The 24473-nt window shown below is 38.9% G+C and overlaps 1 protein-coding gene across 1 annotated transcript in view; it reads right to left on the reverse strand.

The window, feature by feature from the left end:
* Positions 1-24473, reverse strand: part of stxbp1b (syntaxin binding protein 1b) — a 45940-nt gene that overhangs the window by 8343 nt on the left and 13124 nt on the right. The window contains exons 2-12 of the mRNA XM_067440173.1: positions 6674-6723; positions 5962-6043; positions 5795-5871; positions 4310-4388; positions 4086-4189; positions 1853-2001; positions 1579-1663; positions 1300-1430; positions 973-1080; positions 560-620; positions 77-142 (exon numbers count right to left, since the gene is read on the reverse strand). Coding sequence (XP_067296274.1) covers positions 77-142; positions 560-620; positions 973-1080; positions 1300-1430; positions 1579-1663; positions 1853-2001; positions 4086-4189; positions 4310-4388; positions 5795-5871; positions 5962-6043; positions 6674-6723 — 992 coding nt within the window. The remainder of the gene's footprint in view (positions 1-76; positions 143-559; positions 621-972; positions 1081-1299; positions 1431-1578; positions 1664-1852; positions 2002-4085; positions 4190-4309; positions 4389-5794; positions 5872-5961; positions 6044-6673; positions 6724-24473) is intronic.

Consider the following 24473-nt stretch of genomic DNA (forward strand, 5'->3'; position numbering starts at 1 on the left):
ACCACCATAAAAAAGATCAGCACTATTGGCTTTATTAGCCCATTTAATTAATTAATATAACAGGTTATTGACGCACCTTGCTTAACTCTTTCTGGTACTGTGGCATCTTTTTAAGCATTTGAGATAGCTCTTTCATGGTGGTCTGTAAGATACAAAAATAGCATGTTATTTATTGGCAATAATCAAGAAACTGCAGTTAAAGGGATAGTTCACCCAAAAAGAAAAATTGTGTCATCATTTACTCACCCTCAAGCTGTTCCAAAACTGTTTGAGTTTCTTTCTTCTGCTGAACACAGAAGATGATATTTTGAAGAATGTGTGTAACCAAGTAGAGAAGGCAACAATTCACTACCATAGTAGGGGGAAAAACTACTATGGTAGTAAATGGTTGCTCTATCTACTTGGTTACAAACATTCTTCCAAATATCTTCTTTTGAGTTCAGCAGAACAAAGAAACTCATACAGGTTTGGAACAACTTGAGGATGAGTAAATGATGACACCATTTTCCTTTTTGGGTGAACTATCCTATTAAGGTTTGATCACTGATAAATAACACACCTTCTCTCCGGTATTCATCTTTTTGCTTGCGGAGAAGTCCTTAAGCGATTTAGTTACTGCCCTAAAAAAGAGAGAAAAAGAGACTAAAATATTTTATAGTTTGTGCAATACAGTTTTGAAGACGTAACTAAATATTTTCATTCACTGTATTTCTTCTTTACTGTAGTTTTAATTTTCAGTTTCACTTTATTTATAGTATATGTTTATAGTATATATTTATATTATTTGCAATCTTTATATTGCATTAAATTGATCTAAAGTAAAAGTAAAGTTATTTATAACGTTAGCATTATGTTTGTGACTATGTCATACTATTAGAATATGCTACCATTTCATCCTCTGCGCCTATCTTCATCAATGGACTAGAACGTGGCATATAATCGTACATCTAAATTTGTTCAAGACAGACTTACGTTGACACCTCTGCTATGTGTTTATGTCTCAGAGTCATCCACAGGTCATCATCTTCATCCAACAGCACCTCTTTCATACGAGTGTCACCCATTCCACTGGTCTCATACCTGATAGACACACACACACACACACACACACACACACACACACGCACCATCAGCATCAGTAACGCCCTACAGTACACATGTACAGAGTGATAATGGAAGGAGTAATTAACATCACAAAAGGTGAAACAATTGGATTTGACTGAGGGTCAGTTCAAATGATCTGAGCGACCATAGAGCAGTATATAGATCATTTACAAACTGCTAGAGACGAGTTATTACTTGTAGACATCATTCTCAATGGACACCAGGTCATAGGCCATAGCCTGAAGTGTGAGCTCGTGTAGAAGTGGCGAGACGGGGTCAAAACCTCGGTCCAGAATCAATAGCTGGGAACGTGCTTTATCAGGTCCCTGTGAAAGAAGACAAAGATAGAGCACAAAACAGTAAGGCAAGGAATTAAAGTTGGACAGTGAGAAATGAAGGTCACTGGTGCGAGACAGAAGCAGTTTATTTTTATCATTCGAGACAAAATATTGTGCTACAAGCTCTCAGACTCACCTCTCCCAAAGTGGGGTCATCTGCTTTGTAACCATCCAGTTTATCCTGAAGCATCTGGGCCAGAACTCCATTGTCTTTGTACTCTCTGAAAAACACAGCAACACATACACTATTCAATCATGATGCAACCTGATATCTGATTTTTTTAAAATAAGTTTGCTTGTGTTTCTTGTATTCTCTTTGCAGATGGCTGATAATGTTTAGATTACAGATATGTGGCAGCAGATACATTTGCCAGCGAGATGTTTTTGTGTGTTTCCTCTTCCTTTCTCACCCTCTGTATCTAACAGCTGGGTACTCTTTCAGTGTGAAACACAGGGTGGCTATTTGCTCGGCTAAGCGCTCCAACACCTGGTTCTTCACGTCAGCTTTAAACGGACTGTAGAAATCCTGGAAGGCATCTGGGTTGTCCACTGAGAACACCTGAGGACAACATACCAACAATAGATAAATGCCTCACTATAACATACAGATTTGTAGTTTTATTCATAACATCTCAGATCTGCTGTGTGATTCAAATGCGGTTATTCATGCAACTGGACCCAGGAGCTGCATCACGCACTGTCTAGCACTACAATTGGTTTGAAACATACTTCACGGCTATTTAAAAGTATATGTTTTATATGATACTACCAATAATTAGATGTAAAGTGTTCATCAGATGTGTACTTCAGAATCTCACCATTAGTGACCTGATACTTTCCACCTGCTGTTTTATGGATGCTATGAATTCAGACATACTATCTCACATACTGTTTTTTACATCATATATAATAGCAAAGTAGGCATTCACCAAAAGTGAAGCAGGGATGAATGTTAAAGGTGACATGAACTGGCTTTTTTTCCATTTTTTTATACTGTTGTCTGAGGTCAACTAATGACGTTTGTGTGGCTTTAACATTCAAAAACATAATATCTAATAAGTAATAGGCTATTTTCTACACTGGTTTTGAGGCTGTCTTCTGAACGCTGGGTTTTGATGGGTGTTCCGCACTGGAGACTTGGAAGTAAACGCCCACGGCTAGGATTGGATAAGATTTGCATATTTAATGAGCTTCAGCTCCAATGTCATATCTAGCCCCTGTCAGTTCAGTTCACGTGAGGGAGAGATTATTTTGAAAGCGGCCACTGTAACTTGTCTTCATCAAACAAACACAATGATTTATTTCACATCCACCCGCAATTGTATTACATGGCCCGCACCCACACGGTCGTTCGTTATAAGGGCGAAACGTACGCACACACACACACGTGCGCGCCCAGATCAAGAAATAATTTCTGCTGACGGGCATACGTTGGCTTTGTACAGCCCCGGGACTAGTACCATTACATATAAAAAAGACGTTTAACTCACATAAGTTTGTTGCACCATTCCTGTTGGATCCAATATAGAAGAAAACACAACATTGTGTCTGCAAATCCAGTACTTGAGACTTGTTTACAAATGATTCTGCAGTGAAATGGAGCAAACACACATACACGGTCTTCCCCACGTGAGCTGGAACTTTATTAAAAATCAATGAAGTATCACACATTCCTACTTTTATGATGATTATGATATTATGATGTGTTCTTCCACAATATCTTGCTTGCCATCTTCTTCCACATGTTTATTGCTGCTGGCTAACGTGATCCGAACAGCTCCATGAGTCGGTGAAATGAGACTGAATTACACGTGCTGTAGAGGCCGTGTTTCGTAGCGCTATGACGAAAGAATGAAGCATACGATTGTTTTCTGGTCCTTGTGTCTATAAAAGCTTTTCCTGGACTAAAAAGAAAGTTTTCAGATCTGAAATATACAGGATAATCTTATATTATCTTGACCTTTTATATATCAAACACTCAAAGGAAAGTTGATTTCTCAATTCATCACCCCTTTAATAGTGCCAGTTTGTGAATGCCTAAGTAACATGTTGTACTGTATATGGCTGTTACTGTCCCATAATCCTCTTTCACAACAGTAACTCATCGATAGATCAACTGTCTCACCTCTCCCTGTATAAATGTGCTATGTCCTGTACATTCTGCATGTTTGGCCAGAAACATGTCATTCTGATTAATCTGCTACATAAAAATGGCGCTATCCTCTTACCTTCCCTCAGCTTGACCTATAATCCATATCAGTGTTGCATTCTCTCTCCCTATCTTAACACACTAGCCTAAACATACTGCCCCATCTGTCACATGAACATAACCCACTGGCATCCAATCAAATTCCAAATCCATGCTCTCTGTCATTGGCTGCCCGGTGACTCATTGATGGGGCATTAGCCAGTGAGGAGCGGGATTAGGGTTGGGGCTGATTCAGCCACTCCTCAGGATTAATTATAAAGGGCAACAACAGAGGATTGCAGGCACAGAGACGGCCTGACTAAAGCTGCTGAATGTTCTGGCATGATACATGAGTTCACCACCCTTCCCCCAAACCTCCATACTTCCTCCTAAGCATCATTCTTTCTCTCTCTCAGGTCCTAGGGATTCCAGGGGTCTAATGCAAAGGCTCTCACCTGTGATTCATAGGGCAGGAAGGCGATGTTAATCTCAGTCAGTGTCTTTATGGATTTAGAGGCACGGGATTTACTTATCAAGTTGAACATAGAGTCTGGGATTGCTGAAATAAAGAATAAAAGCAGAGACTGAGTGGGATACATATTCTAGATAATTATCAAGTAGATGTGGTAAATAAATAAATAAATTAAAAACAGTTGCTGCGGTCCAAAAACATACTCACTGTCTGAGAAGAACACGTGTGCCCCTCTGTATACAGGATTACGGGGATCTCTGAAGTCATTGATGAGTCCCTCAACTGACTGTTGAAAACACAAACAAATATTATGTTATTTATCCATATGTAATAAAAAAAACTATATATCCTATATTCACAACCGTACAAATGTTTAGGGTAAGATTTAATTTTTTTGAAAGAAGTCGCTTATGTTCATCAATGCTTTAAATACTGTAAAATTATGAAATATTACAATAATTTTTTAAAAATAAAATCAGGACTCAATTGAAAGGTTGGATTCTGAAGTCCACTGCTGCTTCAGTATACCTTTATCTATATATCCTAATTAAATTTAGTCAATTAATCAATATCCTTCTTATAACGACTTCTAATGATTTTTTCCAGTTATGATATTACTAAGTCAATTGGACCAATAATTGTTGTTTCTCCTTCTTTGTATTCTAAAGTTTGTATTTGGTCTATGAGAGGGTCTGTCCTAGGGATCTGTGATGTGTTGCTAAACACTTGATAGCAACATGTTGTCGTGTGTTTTCTATTCTGGAGGTATCACACACCCCTAACATGCCAGGAGTGCAGCAACCAGGCTTACTCACTTAGCCCGGCTTCCAGAGGTGAAATATGGATTTGTCTTTCATTTCTATTATATTTTATTACTTTTGTATTTCCTTTTACTGAAACACTAAGGAATCAAGATGAATATTGCCTGTAATACTGCATGTCCGTACCTCTCACCGAGAGAAAGCACATGTTATCAGTATGTTTTGGGAAACGTTCTGGTCAGAACCGGAGCTTAATCAAGTCCAACTGTATATCTGTGCAGTATTCTGTGTTTCAGATCAGTACTGGAGGTGAATTATGAGGATTTTAAGAGATAGGTGGACTTGTTGTTCTGGACAAGCTGGCACCTGCTCCAGACCTGGAAGGTCACTACGTGCCTAATTCAGGGGTGAAAGCGTCAAGTCATCTATGGACATGTGAATTTGATTAACTGACAATGTGTGGAATTTTACTGTGACTGTCTATTTTCTCTTAGCCAATCAGAACCATTCAACTTAGAGTAATGACGTGGTTAGACATTAAAAACAGTATAACTTGAGAAACTGTATGTATGAAAATCTGGTAGAGAGGGAGTGAGGCCTACGAGTTCCTTGTGAGACTTGAAGCTGGCTTCTGCTGATGAAGCTGCAAACTATTCTTCAGAAAATAAAAAATTAGAATAGAAAAAATGTATTTAATTAATTGCACTTCTGGCTCTTGGTCTCCATTTTTCATTACGGGTCCTGGGTCCTAAACTCTTATGCCCTAACACATTACTCCATTCTTCAGTGTCATGTGATCCTTCAGAAACCTTTTTTAATATGCAGATTTCGTGCTTAAGAAACATTTGTTATTTTAATGCTGAAAACAGTTGTGCAGGTTAAAAAAAACCTCCCATATAAGCTCTGTTTTATATATAAGAATAAATGTTACCTCATCAGATGGAGTGATGAGATATATGGCTTCCATGGTAGGAAGAGGCTCACGGCGCTTGGTTATGTCCTCAACAACTGGAGGAGAAAAAAAAAGGTTATGGAAGAAACTACATTTGAGCCAAATTGCTATATACTGCTATGTGAATTTGTTCTATTAAAACTCACTTGTGATTCCCTCAGACATAATGTCTGTCATTTTACAGCATGATGAGATCATTCTCATGCTGAGCTTGTCCACCACCAGAACCTGAGGGAGAACATAAGCATACTGTACATAATCTACACTAGATTACTTTTTTTTTTTGGTTTAACTTAAAAAAAAGTAAGTAACCTGGTTGCCTTAACATTTTGAGTTTAATGAAATTAAAAATTTGAGTTAAGACAATAAAGGAAATTTTTTTAATAAATAGAAACTCAAAATAGTATTGTATCTGAAACACATACATTTGATAATTCATGAAAATAGCCATATTTGGCATGTTTCACTGCGTCATCAAAAAGAAAACACACACAATTATCCAATATGCAGAATCTTTTAAAAATATTTAAATAAAGGTTGTTGAATCTCAAAAAAATGTTCATTGTATTAACTCAATTTTTTTATTGCAATGAACTCAATTTTAAGGCAACCAGGTAACTTTTTCTAAATAAATTTTACAGTGTATGAACAGCATACATGGTCATGCAACAAATCATTGTTACCATTATAGCCAGGCTGAAAAGACCAGTGTAACACAGCTTGTTTTGAATGCTGGTTTCTATCATGGAATGTAGTTACGCCAATATTATATGCTATAGTTTATGACAATCTTTTTCAAGTATGACTTTTAAACACAAGATGTTTTTCAGCAGAAATGAGGGTGATGGTCATGTGTACCTTCCACTCTCCCTTCTTCTTCACCTTCTTAATGACATCATTCATAATCTCTGTAGAAAAAGAGAAAACAAGTCAATTAATTTCTGCAAAATGGAGATAGCAGAATAGGCAATTTAAAGGGAGAATAGCAAATACATTTAGCATGCAAGTGATTCAGTAAATCGGAGTCAAAGCCAAGATCACAGGAACCTTCTCTCACAGAAAGTTTGCTTTCAGCATCACACAATGAATTAAAGAAAGAACATAAATAAAGACTGTAAAACAAAGGCTCAAGCTTTCTAGCTTAGGTTTTTACCAAAGTGACTATGCTAGATACTGTGAGGAAAAATAAGTATTTGAACACCCTGCTATTTTGCAAGTTAACCTTGGAATCTTTTGCAACAGTAACCTTAGAAACAGTGGTCCCAGCTCTTTTCAGGTCATTGACCAGCTCTTCCCGTGTAGTTTTGGGCTGATTTCTCACCTTTCTTAGGATCACTGAGACATCACGAGGTGAGATCTTGCATGGAGCCCCAGTCCGAGGGAGACTGACAGTCATGTTTAGCTTCCTCCATTTTCTAATGATTGCTCCAACAGTGGACCTTTTTTCCCCAAGCTGCTTGGTAATTTCCCCGTAGCCCTTTCCAGACTTGTGGAGGTGTACAATTTTGTTTCTAGTGTCTTTGGACATCTCTTTGGTCTTGGCCATGTTAGTAGTTGGATTCTTACTGATTGTATGGGGTGGACAGGTGTCTATGCAGCTAACAACCTCAAACAGGTGCATCTAATTTAGGATAATAAATGGAGTGGAGGTGGACATTTTAAAGGCAGACTAACAGGTCTTTGAGGGTCAGAATTCTAGCTGATAGACAATTGTTCAAATACTTATTTGCAGCTGTATCATACAAATAAATAGTTAAAAAAATCATATATTGTGATTTCTGGATTTTTTAGATTATGTCTCTCACAGTGGACATGCACCTCCGATGAAAATTTCAGACCTCTCCATGATTTCCAACTGGGAGAACTTGCAAAATAGCAGGGTGTTCAAATACTTATTTTCCTCACTGTATATACAATTTTAAATATTTTTTTCATTCTTGATTCAGTGAGTGTTAATAATATCCGTTTTATTCTATAGTCTATTTATATAATAATTTGGAAACACTTCATAATAAGGTTCTGTTTCTGAACATTAGTTTAAATACATTAGTTAACATTAACTAACAGATTTATTTTATTTATCATTTATAAATCATTTATTTTAATCAAAAGTTGTATGTTATGTAATGTTAGTCAATGTATTAACTAATGTTAACTAATGAGACCTTATTGTAAAGTGTTGCCATTGTGTGTGTGTGTGTGTGTGTGTGTGTGTGTGTGTGTGTGTGTGTGTGTGTGTCCGTGCGTGTGTGCGTGTGCGTGTGTGTGTGTCAAAGATGGTAATATCCGAAATCCTTGTCCTTGTGGGGACATTTTTTGGTCCCCATGAAGAAAACATCTTATAAATCATACAGAAGGAGTTTTTTTGAGAAAGTAAAAATGCTGAATGTTTCCTGTGATGGGTAGGTTTAGGGGCAGGGGCAGTATAGGGGGATAGAAAAAACGGTTTGTACAGTATAAAATCCATTACACCTATGGAATGTCCCCATAAAACATGGAAACACTGTGTGTGTGTGTGTGTGTGTGTGTGTGTGTGTGTGTGTGTGTGTGTGTGTGTGTGTGTGTGTGTGTGTGTGTGTGTGTGTGTGTGTGTGTGTTGTGTGTGTGTGTGTGTGTGTGTGTGTGTGTGTGTGTGTGTGTGTGTGTGTTGTAAGGGTTATGCCTTGGTTGTTGTTTTTGAGTTTGACATTTAGTTTGTTTCTAGATCAGTTTTCTTTGGGTTCTTTAGCTTGTTGCCATGGTTTTTCATTGATTGATTGAGTGCACCTTTGTCTCATTTCTTTGATTTGTTTGCTAGTGTGTTAAAACCCTGTGCTTGTTCTGTTTATTGTGTGCACTGGTTGTTCTGTTCATGTTTTGCCAGTTTAAGTATCCTAAGATATTTGGAGTTTTGAAAATCAAATCAACTGCCTGCATTTAGATCCAGCTCTTTTCCTCTCTTGCTTCAATTGTGCATGACACATATTTATTCATATACATATTGTCTTCTTTTTGTGTTTTGACTATTCTAATTAAGTCATTATTAGGGCCCAAGCCCTGAAAGGGCGCAGAGCCCTATTGTTCTTCTAAGGATTATTATTATTATTATTATTATTATTATTATTATTAGGGCCCAAGCCCTGAAAGGGCGCAGAGCCCTATTGTTCTTCTAAGGATTATTTTTTTTTTTTTTTTTTTTTTTTGTTATTAGGGCCCAAGCCCTGAAAGGGCGCAGAGCCCTATTGTTCTTCTAAGGATTATTATTATTATTATTATTATTATTATTATTATTATTATCTTTTCGCCTTTTGGGCATTTTTGGGGCACTTAACGTGCTCGAAAACTCTTGAAACTTTGCACACGCATCAGAATGCGCGGCCAACAGGGTCGGGCAGAGGCCTTTGACCCGGGCGTGGCAGGGGGGCTCAACAGCGCCCCCTTGAAAAACAGGGTCTATATATTAAACACACTTGCACGTACATGTATGAAACTCGGTACACTAATAGATCTCATCAGGCCGAACAACTTCCGCACTCATAGTCATAAGCTTCGCCCAACAGGAAGTGAGCTATAATGGGTTGTTCGGAAAACGCATGCTCTGGAATTTGCGATACTCCTCCTAGACGATTCACCCGATCAGCACCAAACTCGGTCAGCCTGAAGTCAAGACATTGAGGATGCCAAATTGCGAGCAACTTTTTGATATCTCAAACGGTTTGGCCGTGGCGAAGAGACAAATTTATGGCGAGAAAAGGGAAACAGGAAGTGTGTTATAACTTTTGCATACATTAATTCATTTTGATGAAACTTCAGCTGTGTGTTCGTTGTAAGAGGCCGATCACATGGATATGACTTTTGTGAGTCAAAGTTATAGCGCCACCAACTGGCAGCAGGAAGTGTGGCTTTTGTCCAAAGTGGGGGGTTAGTTTTATCTGCAGTCACCAAACTCTGTATATATATTGTACTTTTCGAGCCGGACAACTTTCTAATTTACAGTCATTAGCTCTGACCAACAGGAAGTCAGATAATTTGGTTGGAAGATAATAAGAAGTGGCAAAGCGAGCTCTGAGTTTTTACCCTCTCCTCAAAAGCGATTCATTCAATCTCCTCCAAACTCGGACAACATGAAGTAAATATACAGAAGATGCTAAAATGCGAACGGTTATTGGATATCTCAAACGGTGTTCCCGTAGCAAAAGCCTAAAAAACACAAAATAAGAAAACAAGTGCCTGATTCATAAATAAGGCTATACTCCCACCTGCTGGTTATTCTATATAGCACACTGTGTTTTTTTTTTGTTTTTTTTTCAACACATGCTCTCCCTTAAATGTCCAGTAGAGGGCAATATTGTATAAGTTTTCAAGCAAAAAAACTTGCCTCTGTGTGTGTGTGTGAATGGTTTTCTAGCCTGGTGGGGACTTAAACTGAATGCACACAGACTCATGGGGACGTCCCAATGGGTACAAAAGCTTGTAAATCAAACAGAATGAGTTACTTTGAAAATGTGAAAATGCAGAAAGTTGTGTGATGGGTAGATTTAGGGGCAGGGGCAGTGTAGGAGGACAGAATTAATGTTTTGTACAGCATAAAAACCATTACGTCTATGGTGAGTCCCCAGAAAGATAGTGAACCAGATATGAGTGTGTGTGTGTGTGTGTGTGTGTGTGGCTGTGTGTAAGTGTTGTGGATGGGGGAATGGGGGATGGGCTTAGCTGATTTGAGTTGCCTGCAGCATACTTCAGCATTACTTGTGTGTGTGTGTGTGTGTGTGTGTGTGTGTGTGTGTGTGTGTGTGTGTGTGTGTGTGTGTGTGTGTGTGTGTGTGTGTGTGTGTGTGTGTCTGTGTGTGTGTGTGTGTTGTTCTAGCCTGGTGGGGACTTAAACCTGAATGCACACAGACTCATGAGGACTCGTGTCACTGTAGGGACCTAAACTGAGGTCCCAATGGGTACAGAAGCTTATAAATCAGACAGAATGAGTTCTTTTGAAAAGGTGATAATGCAGAAAGTTGTGTGATGGGTAGGTTTAGGGGTAGGAGCAGTGTAGGAGGACAGAATATATGGAGTGTACAGCATAAAAACCATTACGTCTATGGTGAGTCCCCAAAAAGATAGTGAACCAGACGTGTGTGTGTGTGTGTGTGAGAGAGAGAGAGAGAGAGAGAGAGAGAGAGAGAGAGAGAGAGAGAGAGAGAGAGAGAGACACACACTTTTCTGTCTAAAAAGATTACCTCTCAATGCTTTGGCCTGCATTAAAGGATTAAACATATTATTCTGGGTTTGAATAAAAAAATAAATGTATAAAACAAGTTTATTTGTAGGGCATTGACAATATTGTTTTATATAATTAGTTAAATAATTGTGTTAATACAAATAATTATAATTAAAAAAATATAAATATAAAAAAATTACCCCCCCCCTCTCCCTCTCTCAGGATCACTCTGTGTGTGTGCGTGCGTGTGTGTGTGTGTGTGTGTGTGTGTGTGTGTGTGTGTGTGTGTGTGTGTGTAGGGGGTCTCTCTCACTCTGTGTGTGTGTCACCTTTTCTCTTGTTTTTTCATAATTTAACCCTTTCATATCATAGGCTATCACAAATATCTATCACTTTATTGTGAAAAATAAGTAAAACAAAAACATATATTATATCTTTAATTAAATACTGGTCTTCTGAACTTACAAAATTTTGAGCTGCAAAAAATACATTTGCTCATAATTGAAAGTGATATCCTAATACTTTTAACTGTTTTCTTTAACATTGGCTTTAAAGAAGGTCATGTGCTGTGTTTGCAAAGATCACGCATGACACCTCTTTAAACTAATTATTTATTGATAGAATTCAAATGGATAAAAAAAAAAATTCACATGATCTTATAAAAGTGGCTGTTTATAATAAACTTCTATAAATTATATGAACGCATATTACTCTTACCTGACACTGATATTAAAATCATTGTTGCGGTCTCTGTGATTTGGCTTAATTTATTTTTAAGAGAAGTGTAAGGATAATACAACTTCAGCATTTGGACAGTATTCTGCACTCATTTTGAAATTGACATTTGACATCACCTGACATTAAATTAAAGAATAAAATGTAATTGATCTTATAGATGTGACTGTTGTGGTTCCTGGTCATAGCAGCACCAGTTGCTGCAGTTAATGAGGTGAATTCAAATGACTTTGACATAGTCCCTTTATTTATTTTTTCCCATATTAAATGCCTATTGGCCTGCTGTGCACAGTAAAGCTGATGCCACCGGGGTGGCGGTGCCACCGGCTTGGGCCCGTCATCGCTGCTCGCAGCTTTAATTATTATTTATTATTTTTTTACGCGACTATTTGGGCATTTTTGGGGCCCTTCCCATGCTCGAAAACTCTTGAAACTTTGCACACGCATCAGAATGCGCGGCCATCAGGGCCGGGCTGAGGCTGGGACCCGGGCGTGGCAGGGGGGCTCGACAGCGCCCCCTAAAGTGGGCTCTGAAAACGTGGTCTATAAATCAAACACACTTGCACGTACATATATGAAACTCGGTACACATATAGAGCTCATCGGGCCGAACAACTTTCGTGCTCTAAGTTATGCGTCAGCCAAACAGGAAGTGAGCTATTATGGGTTGTTCGGAAAACGCATGCTGTGGAATTTGCGATACTCCTCCTAGACGATTCACCCGATCAGCACCAAACTCGGTCAGCATGAAGTCAAGACACTGAGGATGCTAAATTGCGAGCAACTTTTTGATATCTCAAACGGTTTGGCCGTGGCGAAGAGACGAATTTATGGCGAGAAAAAGGAAACAGGAAGTGTATTATAACTTCTGCATACATTAATAGATTTTGATGAAACTTCAGCTGTGTGTTTGTTGTAAGAGGCCGATCACATGGATATGACTTTTGTGAGTCAAAGTTATAGCGCCACCAACTGGCAGCAGGAAGTGTGTCACTTTCAAAATTGCTTTAAATCCCCATCTTATTTTCACCCGATTTACTTCAAACTTCATCAGTATAATGTCAAAACATGGCAGATATAGACTTTTGAATGGATTCCTGGTTCTTGAAATACTGTTGTCATGGCAACGCGTCAAAGTCTAATAATCTTTTTATGTGTTTTTGAGACACTTAGCATGCTTGAAATTGCATGAAACTCAACACACACATCAGACATGCTGTCCAGAAGATGCAAGCAAAGATTCAGAAACGGGCGTGGTAGAGGGGCTCAGTAGCGCCATCTTTTGTCCAAAGCGGGGGGTTAGTTTTATCTACAGTCACCAAACTCGGTATATATATTGTAATTTTCGAGCTGGACAGCTTTCTAATTTACAGTCATTAGCTCTGACCAACAGGAAGTCAGATAATCTGGTTTGAAAATGAGAAAAAGTGAAAAGCGAGCTCTGAGTTTTTACCTTCTCATCAAAAGCGATTCATTCAATCTCCTCCAAACTCGGACAACATGAAGTAAATATACAGAAGATGCTAAAATGCGAACGGTTATTGGATATCTCAAACGGTTTTCCCTTAGCATAAGCCTAAAAAAGACAAAAGAAGCACACACATGCCTGGTTCATAAATAAGGCTATACTCCCACCTGCTGGTTATTCTCTATATCACACTGGGTGTTTTTTTTTTTTTTCAACACTTATGCTCTCACTTAAATGACCAGTAGAGGGCAATATTGTATAAGTTTTCAAGCAAAAAACCTTGCCTCTGTGTGTGTGTGTGTGTGTGAATGATTTTCTAGCCTGGTGGGGACTTAAACCTGAATGCACACAGACTCATGGGGACTTCCCAATGGGTAGAAAAGCTTATAAATCAGACAGAATGAGTTACTTTGAAAATGCAGAAAGTTTCCTGTGATGGATAGGGGCAGTGTAGGAGGACAGAATATATGGTTTGTACAGCATAAAAACCATTATGTCTATGCCGAGTCCCCAAAAAGATAGTGAACCAGACATGAGTGTGAGTGTGAGTGTGAGTGTGAGTGTGAGTGTGTGTGTGTGTGTGTGTGTGTGTGTGTGTGTTGGGAGGGGGAGGGGGGAGGGGGGGTGGGCTGAGCTTATAAGGGTTGCCTGCAGCATACTTCAGCATTACTACTGTGTGTGTGTGTGTGTGTGTGTGTGTGTGTGTGTGTGTGTGTGTGTGTGTGTGTGTGTGTGTGTGTGTGTGTGTGTGTGTGTGTGTGTGTTATTTTTTCTAGCCTGGTGGGGACTTCAACCTGAATGCACACAGACTCATGGGGACACGTGTCACTGATTTCTACAGTGTGTGTGTGTGTGTTTGTGTGAGCCACTCTTCTGTCTAAATTACCTCTCACTGTTGTGCTTTTGCCTGCATTAAAGGATTAAACATATTCTGGGTTTGAATAAAAAAATAAATGTATAAAACCAGTTTATTTGTAGGGCATTGAGAATATTGTTTTATATAATTAGTTACCCCCCCCCCCCCCCCCCCCAGGATCACTCTGTGTGTGTGTGTGTGTGTGTGTGTGTGTGTGTGTGTGTGTGTGTGTGTGTGTGTGTGTGTGTGTGTGTGTGTGTGTGTGTGTGTGTTAGTGTGTGTGTGTGTGTTAGTGTGTGTGTGTGTCTGGAGGGGGTCTCTCTCACTCTGTGTGTGTCACCTTGTCTCTTGTTTTTTAATAATTTAACAATTTCATATAGGCTATCACAAATATCTATCACTTTATTGTGAAAAATAAGTAAAAAACTAAAACATATATTATATCTTTAATTAAATACTGGTCTTCTGAACTTACAAAATTTGAGCTGCAAAAAATACATTTGCACATAATTGAAAGTGATATTCTAATACTTTTAATTGTTTTCTATAACATGGGCTTTAAAGAAGGTCATGTGCTGTGTTTGCAAAGATCACGTATGACACCTCTTTAAACTGATTATTTATTGATAGAATTTAAATGGATAAAAAATAATAATTTCACATGATCTTATAAAAGTGGCTGTTTATAATAAACTTCCATAAATTATATGCACGCATATTACTCTTACCTGACACTGATATTAAAATCATTGTTGCGGTCTCTGTGATTTGGCTTAATTTATTTTTAAGAGAAGTGTAAGGATAATACAACTTCAGCATTTGGACAGTATTCTGCACTCATTTTGAAATTGACATTTGACATCATCTGACATAAAATTAATGAATAAAATGTAATTGATCTCAGAGATGTGACTGTTGTGGTTCCTGGTCATAGCAGCACCAGTTGCTGCAGTTAATGAGGTGAATTCAAATGACTTAGACAAAGTCCCATTATTTATTTTTCCCATATTAAATGCCTATTGGCCTGCTGTGCACAGTTAAGCTGATGCCACCGGGGTGGCGGTGCCCCCGGCTTGGGCCCGTCATCGCTGCTCGCAGCTTTAATTATTATTATCTTTTCGCCTTTTGGGCATTTTTGGGGCACTTAACGTGCTCGAAAACTCTTGAAACTTTGCACACACATCGGAATGCGCGGCCAACAGGGTCTGGCAGAGGCGTTTGACCCGGGCGTGGCAGGGGGGCTCAACAGCGCCCCCTTGAAAAACAGGGTCTATATATTAAACACACTTGCACGTACATGTATGAAACTCGGTACACTTATAGATCTCATCGGGCCGAACAACTTCCGCACTCATAGTCATAAGCTTCGCCCAACAGGAAGTGAGCTATAATGGGTTATTCGGAAAACGCATGCTCTGGAATTTGCGATACTCCTCCTAGACGATTCACCCGATCAGCACCAAACTCGGTCAGCATGAAGTCAAGACACTGAGGATGCTAAATTGCGAGCAACTTTTTGATATCTCAAACGGTTTGGCCGTGGCGAAGAGACGAATTTATGGCGAGAAAAGGGAAACAGGAAGTGTGTTATAACTTTTGCATACATTAATTCATTTTGATGAAACTTCAGCTGTGTGTTCGTTGTAAGTGGCCGATCACATGGATATGACTTTTGTGAGTCAAAGTTATAGCGCCACCAACTGGCAGCAGGAAGTGTCACTTTTGTCCAAAGTGGGGGGTTAGTTTTATCTGCATTCACCAAACTCGGTATATATATTGTACATTTCGAGCCGGACAACTTTCTAATTTACAGTCATTAGCTCTGACCAACAGGAAGTCAGATAATTTTGTTGGAAGATAACAAGAAGTGGCAAAACGAGCTCTGAGTTTTTACCCTCTCCTCAAAAGCGATTCATTCAATCTCCTCCAAACTCGGACAACATAAAGTAAATATACAGAAGATGCTAAAATGCGAACGGTTATTGGATATCTCAAACGGTGTTCCCGTAGCAAAAGCCTAAAAAACACAAAATAAGAACACAAGTGCCTGGTTCATAAATAAGGCTATACTCCCACCTGCTGGTTATTCTATATATCACACTGTGTTTTTTTTTTTGTTTTTTTTTCAACACATGCTCTCCCTTAAATGACCAGTAGAGGGCAATATTGTATAAGTTTTCAAGCAAAAAACCTTGCCTCTGTGTGTGTGTGTGAATGGTTTTCTAGCCTGGTGGGGACTTCAACCTGAATGCACACAGACTCATGGGGACGTCCCAATGGGTACAAAAGCTTATAAATCAGACAGAATGAGTTCTTTTGAAAATGTGAAAATGCAGAAAGTTTCCTGTGATGGGTAGGGGCAGTGTAGGAGGACAGAATATATGGTTTGTACAACATAAAAACCATTATATCTATGCTGAGTCCCCAAAAAGATGGTGAACCAGACATGAGTGTATGTGTGTGTGTGTGTGTGTGTGTGTGTGTGTGTGTGTGTGTGTGTGTCTGTGTGTGTGTGTGTCTGTGTGTGTGTGTGTGTCTGTGTGTGTTGGGAGGGGGGGGGGATGGTGGATGGGCTGAGCTTAGCTGATAAGGGTTGCCTGCAGCATGCTTCAGCATTACTACTGTGTGTGTGTGTGTGTGTGTGTGTGTGTGTGTGTGTGTGTGTGTGTGTGTGTGTGTGTGTGTGTGTGTGTGTGTGTGTGTGTGTGTGTGTGTGTGTGTGTTATTTTTTCTAGCCTGGTGGGGACTTCAACCTGAATGCACACAGACTCATGGGGACACGTGTCACTGATTTCTACTGTGTGTGTGTGTGTGTGTGTGTGTGTGTGTGTGTGTGTGAGCCACTCTTCTGTCTAAAACAATTACCTCTCAATGCTGTGCTTTGGCCTGCATTAAAGGATTAAACATATTATTATGGGTTTGAATAAGAAAATAAATGTATAAAACCAGTTTATTTGTAGGGCATCGAAAATATTGTTTTATATAATTAGTTACCCCCCCCCCCCTCCTCAGGATCACTGTGTGTGTGTGTGTGTGTGTGTGTGTGTGTGTGTGTGTGTGGAGGGGGTCTCTCTCACTCTGTGTGTCACCTTGTCTCTTGTTTTTTTAATAATTTAACCCTTTCATACCATAGGCTATCACAAATATTTATCACTTTATTGTGAAAAATAAGTAAAAAACTAAAACATATATTATATCTTTAATTAAACACTGGTCTTCTGAACTTACAAAATTTTGAGCTGCAAAAAATACATTTGCACATAATTAAAAGTGATATCCTAATACTTTTTAATTGTTTTTTATAACATGGGCTTTAAAGAAGGTCATGTGCTGTGTTTGCAAAGATCACGTATGACACCTCTTTAAACTAATTATTTATTGATAGAATTCAAATGGATAAAAAATAATAATTTCACATGATCTTATAAAAGTGGCTGTTTATAATAAACTTCCATAAATTATGTGCACGCATATTACTCTTACCTGACACTGATATTAAAATCATTGTTGCGGTCTCTGTGATTTGGCTTAATTTATTTTTAAGAGAAGTGTAAGGATAATATAACTTCAGCATTTGGACAGTATTCTGCACTCATTTTGAAATTGACATTTGACATCACCTGACATAAAATTAAAGAATAAAATGTAATTGATCTCATAGATGTCACTGTTGTGGTTCCTGGTCATAGCAGCACCAGTTGCTGCAGTTAATGAGGTGAATTCAAATGACTTTGACATAGTCCCTTTATTTATTTTTTCCCATATTAAATGCCTATTGGCCTGCTGTGCTCAGTTAAGCTGATGCCACCGGGGTGGCGGTGCCCCCGGCTTGGGCCCGTCATCGCTGCTCGCAGCTTTAATTAGGGCCCAAGCCCTGAAAGGGCGCAGAGCCCTATTGTTCTTCTAAGGATTATTATTATTATTAGGGCCCAAGCCCTGAAAGGGCGCAGAGCCCTATTGTTCTTCTAAGGATTATTTTTTTTTGTTATTATTATTATTATTATTTATTATTTTTTTACGCGACTATTTGGGCATTTTTGGGGCCCTTCCCATGCTCGAAAACTCTTGAAACTTTGCACACGCATCAGAATGCGCGGCCATCAGGGCCGTGCTGAGGCTGGGACCCGGGCGTGGCAGGGGGGCTCGACAGCGCCCCCTAAAGTGGGGTCTGAAAACGTGGTCTATAAATCAAACACACTTGCACGTACATATATGAAACTCGGTACACATATAGAGCTCATCGGGCCGAACAACTTTCGTGCTCTAAGTTATGCGTCAGCCCAACAGGAAGTGAGCTATTATGGGTTGTTCGGAAAACGCATGCTGTGGAATTTGCGATACTCCTCCTAGACGATTCACCCGATCAGCACCAAACTCGGTCAGCATGAAGTCAAGACACTGAGGATGCTAGATTGCGAGCAACTTTTTGATATCTCAAACGGTTTGGCCGTGGCGAAGAGACGAATTTATGGCGAGAAAAGGCAAACAGGAAGTATATTATAACTTCTGCATACATAAATTCATTTTGATGAAACTTCAGCTGTGTGTTCGTTGTAAGAGGACAATCACATGGATATGACTTTTGTGAGTCAAAGTTATAGCGCCACCAACTGGCAGCAGGAAGTGTGTCACTTTCAAAAATGCTTTAAATCCCCATCTTATTTTCACCCGATTTACTTCAAACTTCATCAGTATAATGTCAAAACATGGCAGATATAGACATATGAATGGATTCCTGATTCTTGAAATACTGTTGTCATGGCAACGTGTCAAAGTCCAATAATCTTTTTAGGTGTTTTTGAGACACTTAGCATGCTTGAAATTGCATGAAACTCAACACACACATCTGACATGCTGTCCAGAAGATGCAAGCAAAGATTCAGAAACGGGCGTGGTAGAGGGGCTCAGTAGCGCCATCTTTTGTCCAAAGTGGGGGGTTAGTTTTATGTACATTCACCAAACTCGGTATATATATTGTACATTTCGAGCCGGACAACTTTCTAATTTACAGTCATTAGCTCTGACCAACAGGAAGTCAGATAATTTGGTTGGAAGATAACAAGAAGTCGAAAGCGAGCTCTGAGTTTTTACCTTGTCCTCAAAAGCGATTCATTCAATCTCCTCCAAACTCGGACAACATGAAGTAAATATACAGAAGATGCTAAAATGCGAACGGTTATTGGATATCTCAAACAGTGTTCCTGTAGCAAAAGCCTAAAAAATACAAAATATGGACACAAGTACCTGGTTCATAAATAAGGCTATACTCCCACCTGCTGGTTATTCTTTATATCACACTTTTTTTTTTGTTTTTTTTTCAACACTTATGCTCTCACTTAAATGACCAGTAGAGGGCAATATTGTATAAGTTTTCAAGAAAAAAAACTTGCCTCTCTGTGTGTGTGAATGATTTTCTAGCCTGGTGGGGACTTAAACCTGAATGCACACAGACTCATGGGGACTTCCCAATGGGTACAAAAGCTTATAAATCAGACAGAATGAGTTCTTTTGTAAAGGTGAAAATGCAGAAAGTTGTGTGATGGGTAGGTTTGGGGCCAGGAGCAGTATAGGAGGACAGAATATATGGTTTGTACAGCATAAAAACCATTACGTCTATGAGTCCCCAAAAAGATAGCGAACCAGACATGAGTGTGTGTGTTTGTGTGTGTGTGTGTGTGTGGAGGGGGGATGGGCTGCAGCTTACACACACACACAGTAAGCTGCAGGTGTGTGTGTGTGTGTGTGTGTGTGTGTGTCAGTCACTTTCTCTCGATGGTAATAATTGAACCGTTACATAACATAGGCTAATACAAATGTAAAAAATAAGTTAAAAAAATAAAAAAATAAAAAAATACTTTTGAATTAAATACAGGTTTCCTGGATTTACAAAATATTGCCCTTCAAAAGATAACTTTGCACATATTTGAAAATGACCTATTATATCCTATTACATTAGAATTCATCTATAATTAAATTACATCATAGGTGTGGCTTGAAACTTTTCCCCACCGTTTAGACTTTACTATTATTGTTTTGCTGAAAAATATGTTTAATCTAAATCTCACTTTGCCCTCTCTCTCTCTCTCTCTCTCTCTCTCTCTCTCTCTCTCTCTCTCTCTCTCTCTCTCTCTCTCTCTCTCTCTCTCTCTCTCTCTCTCTCTCTCTCTCTCTCTCTCTCTCTCTCTCTCTCAGTATGTGTGTGTGTGTGTGTGTGTGTGTGTGTGTGTGTGTGTGTGTGTGTGTTTGGAGGGGGATGGTGCCAGCTTCATTTTGATTGTGAAAAGATTAGCTCATTGCTGTGTGCTTTGGCAAGCATTAAAGGATAAAAAAATATATTATTCTGGGTTACAATAAAATTATAGAACCAGTTAATTTGTAACAATAGAAAAAACACATTTGAGTTTCCTTTTCAAACAAAGAAATTTGTGTAACCTAAAAATAAGCAGATTAATGCCTTTTATTTGTGGACGAAAATGAGAGCGGTGGGGAGTATAGCCTTAGTTATGAACCAGGTTGGATATGTCCTTGAGAACACCGTTTTGAAGATAAAACTATTGTTATTGCAAAACAGTGTTTCCAGACAGTGAAGAAAAAAAAAAACTTTCTCCCACTGTTTAGATTATCTTGTTTCTTTCGGAATTAGACTCTGTCTCTCTGTCTGTCGTTCCCCTCCCCCCTCACTCTCCCTCTCTGAGTTACACTCTGTTTGGGTTGTTTGTGTGTGTGTGTGTGTGTGTGTGTGTGTGTGTGTGTGTGTGTGTGTGTGTGTGTGGAGGGGTCTCACTCATTGTGTGTATCACCTTGTCTCTTGATTGTCATAATTTAAACCTTCATATCACAAATAACTATCACTTTAGTGTGAAAAATAAGTTTAAAAAAAACAAAAAATATACTATATCTTTAATTAAATACTGGCCTTCTGAACTTACAACATTTTGAGCTGCAAAATATACATTTGCACATAATTGAAAGTGACCCATTATATCCTAATACATAAAAAAAAAAAAATCTATATTTAAATTTCATAATAGGTGTGGCTTGTGATCATAGGGGTACCAGCTGCTGTGATACATGTGGCATATTAGAGCAATTTTCAAATATTCTCCTGTTTAAATGCATATTGCCTGTCGTGCACATTCTCAGCGGTATAAAAACATGCTGCATGTTTTAGAGAGGTCGACTTTGACCAGTAAATATATTCAGATGACTTTGATATCGTTATTTTAAATTTAATTACATTTAAACATTTAAAAGTGGCTGTTTATAACACACTTCCATAAAATGTATGCAGGCATATTCCTCTTACCTGACACTGATATTAAAATAATTTTTGCGGTTTCTGTGATTTGGCTTTATTTTTTATTATTTTTTATTTAAAAAAAATATTGAATGCCACACATATTGAAATAAAACAAGCATGCTTTTTGCTGCATAAAATTGGTGAACAATCACAAGCTACGGTAGGTCAAAAACACATAAAGAGAAGTGTAAGGATAATACAACTTCAGCATTTGGAAAGTATTCTGCACTCATTTTGAAATTGACATTTGACATCATCTGACATAAAATTAATGAATAAAATGTAATTGATCTCATAGATGTGAGTGTTGTGGTTCCTGGTCATAGCAGCACCAGTTGCTGCAGTTAATGAGGTGAATTCAAATGACTTTGACATAGTCCCATTATTTATTTTTTCCCATATTAAATGCCTATTGGCTTGCTGTGCACAGTTAAACTGATGCCACCGGGGTGGCGGTGCCCCCGGCTTGGGCCCGTCATCGCTGCTCGCAGCTTTAATTAGGGCCCAAGCCCTGAAAGGGCGAAGAGCCCTATTGTTCTTCTAAGGATTATTAGGGCCCAAGCCCTGAAAGGGCGCAGAGCCCTATTGTTCTTCTAAGGATTATTATTATTATTATATATTATTATTTTTTTTACCGACTATTTGGGCATTTTTGGGGCCCTTCCCATGCTCGAAAACTCTTGAAACTTTGCACACGCATCAGAATGCGCGGCCATCAGGGCCGGGCTGAGACTGGGACCCGGGCGTGGCAGGGGGGCTCGACAGCGCCCCCTAAAGTGGGGTCTGAAAACGTGGTCTATAAATCAAACCGACTTGCACGTACATATATGAAACTCGGTACACATATAGAACTCATCGGGCCGAACAACTTTCGTGCTCTAAGTTATGCGTCAGCCCAACAGGAAGTGAGCTATTAGGGGTTGTTGAACGCATGCTGTAGAACGCATGCTCTGGAATTTGCGATACTCCTCCTAGACGATTCACCCGATCAGCACCAAACTCGGTCAGCGTGAAGTCAACACACTGAGGATGCCAAATTGCGAGCAACTTTTAGATATCTCAAACGGTTTGGCCGTGGCGAAGAGACGAATTTATGGCGAGAAAAGGGAAACAGGAAGTGTGTTATAACTTCTGCATACATTAATTCATTTTGATGAAACTTCAGCTGTGTGTTCGTTGTAGGAGGCCGATCACATGGATATGACTTTTGTGAGTCAAAGTTATAGCGCCACCAACTGGCAGCAGGAAGTGTGTCACTTTCAAAATTGCTTTAAATCCCCATCTTATTTTCACCCGATTCACTTCAAACTTCATCAGTATAATGTCAAAACATGGCAGATATAGACATATGAATGGATTCCTGATTCTTGAAATACTGTTGTCATGGCAACGTGTCAAAGTCTAATAATCTTTTTATGTGTTTTTGAGACTCTTAGCATGCTTGAAATTGCATGAAACTCAACACACACATCTGACATGCTGTCCAGAAGATGCAAGCAAAGATTCAGAAACGGGCGTGGTAGAGGGGCTCAGTAGCGCCATCTTTTGTCCAAAGCGGGGGGTTAGTTTTATCTACATTCACCAAACTCGGTATATATATTGTACTTTTCGAGCCGGACAACTTTCTAATTTACAGTCATTAGCTCTGACCAACAGGAAGTCAGATAATTTGGTTGGAAGATAACAAGAAGTCGAAAGCGAGCTCTGAGTTTTTACCTTCTCCTCAAAAGCGATTCATTCAATCTCCTCCAAACTCGGACAACATGAAGTAAATATACAGAAGATGCTAAAATGCGAACGGTTATTGGATATCTCAAACGGTGTTCCCTTAGCAAAAGCCTAAAAAACACAAAATAGGGACACACGTGCCTGGTTCATAAATAAGGCTATACTCCCACCTGCTGGTTATTCTATATATCACACTGTTGTTTTTTTTTGTTTTTTTTCAACACTTATGCTCTCACTTAAATGACCAGTAGAGGGCAATATTGTATAAGCTTTCAAGCAAAAAACCTTGCCTCTGTGTGTGTGTGACAATGGTTTTCTAGGCTGGTGGGGACTTAAACCTGAATGCACACAGACTCATGGGGACTTCCCAATGGGTACAAAAGCTAATAAATCAGACAGAATGAGTTCTTTTGAAGAAAGTTTTGTGTGATGGGTAGGTTTTGGGGCAGGGGCAGTGTAGGATGACAGAATATGGTTTGTACAGCATAAAAACCATTACGTCTATGAGTCCCCAGAAAGATAGTGAACCAGACCTGACTGTGTGTGTATGTGTGTGTGTTTGTGGGTGGGTGTGTGTGTGTTGTCGATGGGGGATGGTGGATGGGCTTAACTGATAAGAGTTGCCTGCAGCATACTTCAGCATTACTACTGTGTGTGTGTGTGTGTGTGTGTGTTCTTTTTGCTAGCCTGGTGGGGACTTCAACCTGAATGCACACAGACTCATGGGGACACGTGTCACTGATTTCTACAGTGTGTGTGTGTGTGTGTGTGTGTGTGTGTGTGTGTGTGTGTGTGTGTGTGTGTGTCAGCCACTCTTCTGTCTAAAAAGATTACCTCTCAATGCTGTGCTTTGGCCTGCATTAAAGGATAAAACATTTTATTCTGGGTTTGAATAAAAAAATCAATGTTTAAAACCAGTTTATTTGTAGGGCATTGACAATATTGTTTTATATAATTAGTTAAATAATTGTGTTAATACAAATAATTATTAATAAAAAAATATAAATATAAAAAAACATTACTAACAAAAGAAAAAAAACACATTTAATTGTCTTAAAAAAAAAAGTAGATTAATGCCTTTTGTTTAAATATAAATATAGAATAACTAAATATAGAATAACCAGAAGGTGGAAGTGTAGCCTTATTTAGTAACCAGGTTGGATATGTCCTAGGGAACACTGTTTTGAAGATAAAACTATTGTTGTTTTTGCAAAACAGTGTTTTCAGACAGTGAAATAAAAACAATGTTCGCTCACTGTTTAGATTTTGTGTCTGTCATTCCCCTCCCCCCTCACTCTCCCTCTCTCAGGATCACTGTGTGTGTGTGTGTGTGTGTGTGTGTGTGTGTGTGTGTGTGTGTGTGGAGGGGGTCTCTCTCAC

Source organism: Pseudorasbora parva, chromosome 3, assembly GCF_024679245.1.
Source record: "Pseudorasbora parva isolate DD20220531a chromosome 3, ASM2467924v1, whole genome shotgun sequence".
NCBI lineage: Eukaryota > Metazoa > Chordata > Actinopteri > Cypriniformes > Gobionidae > Pseudorasbora > Pseudorasbora parva.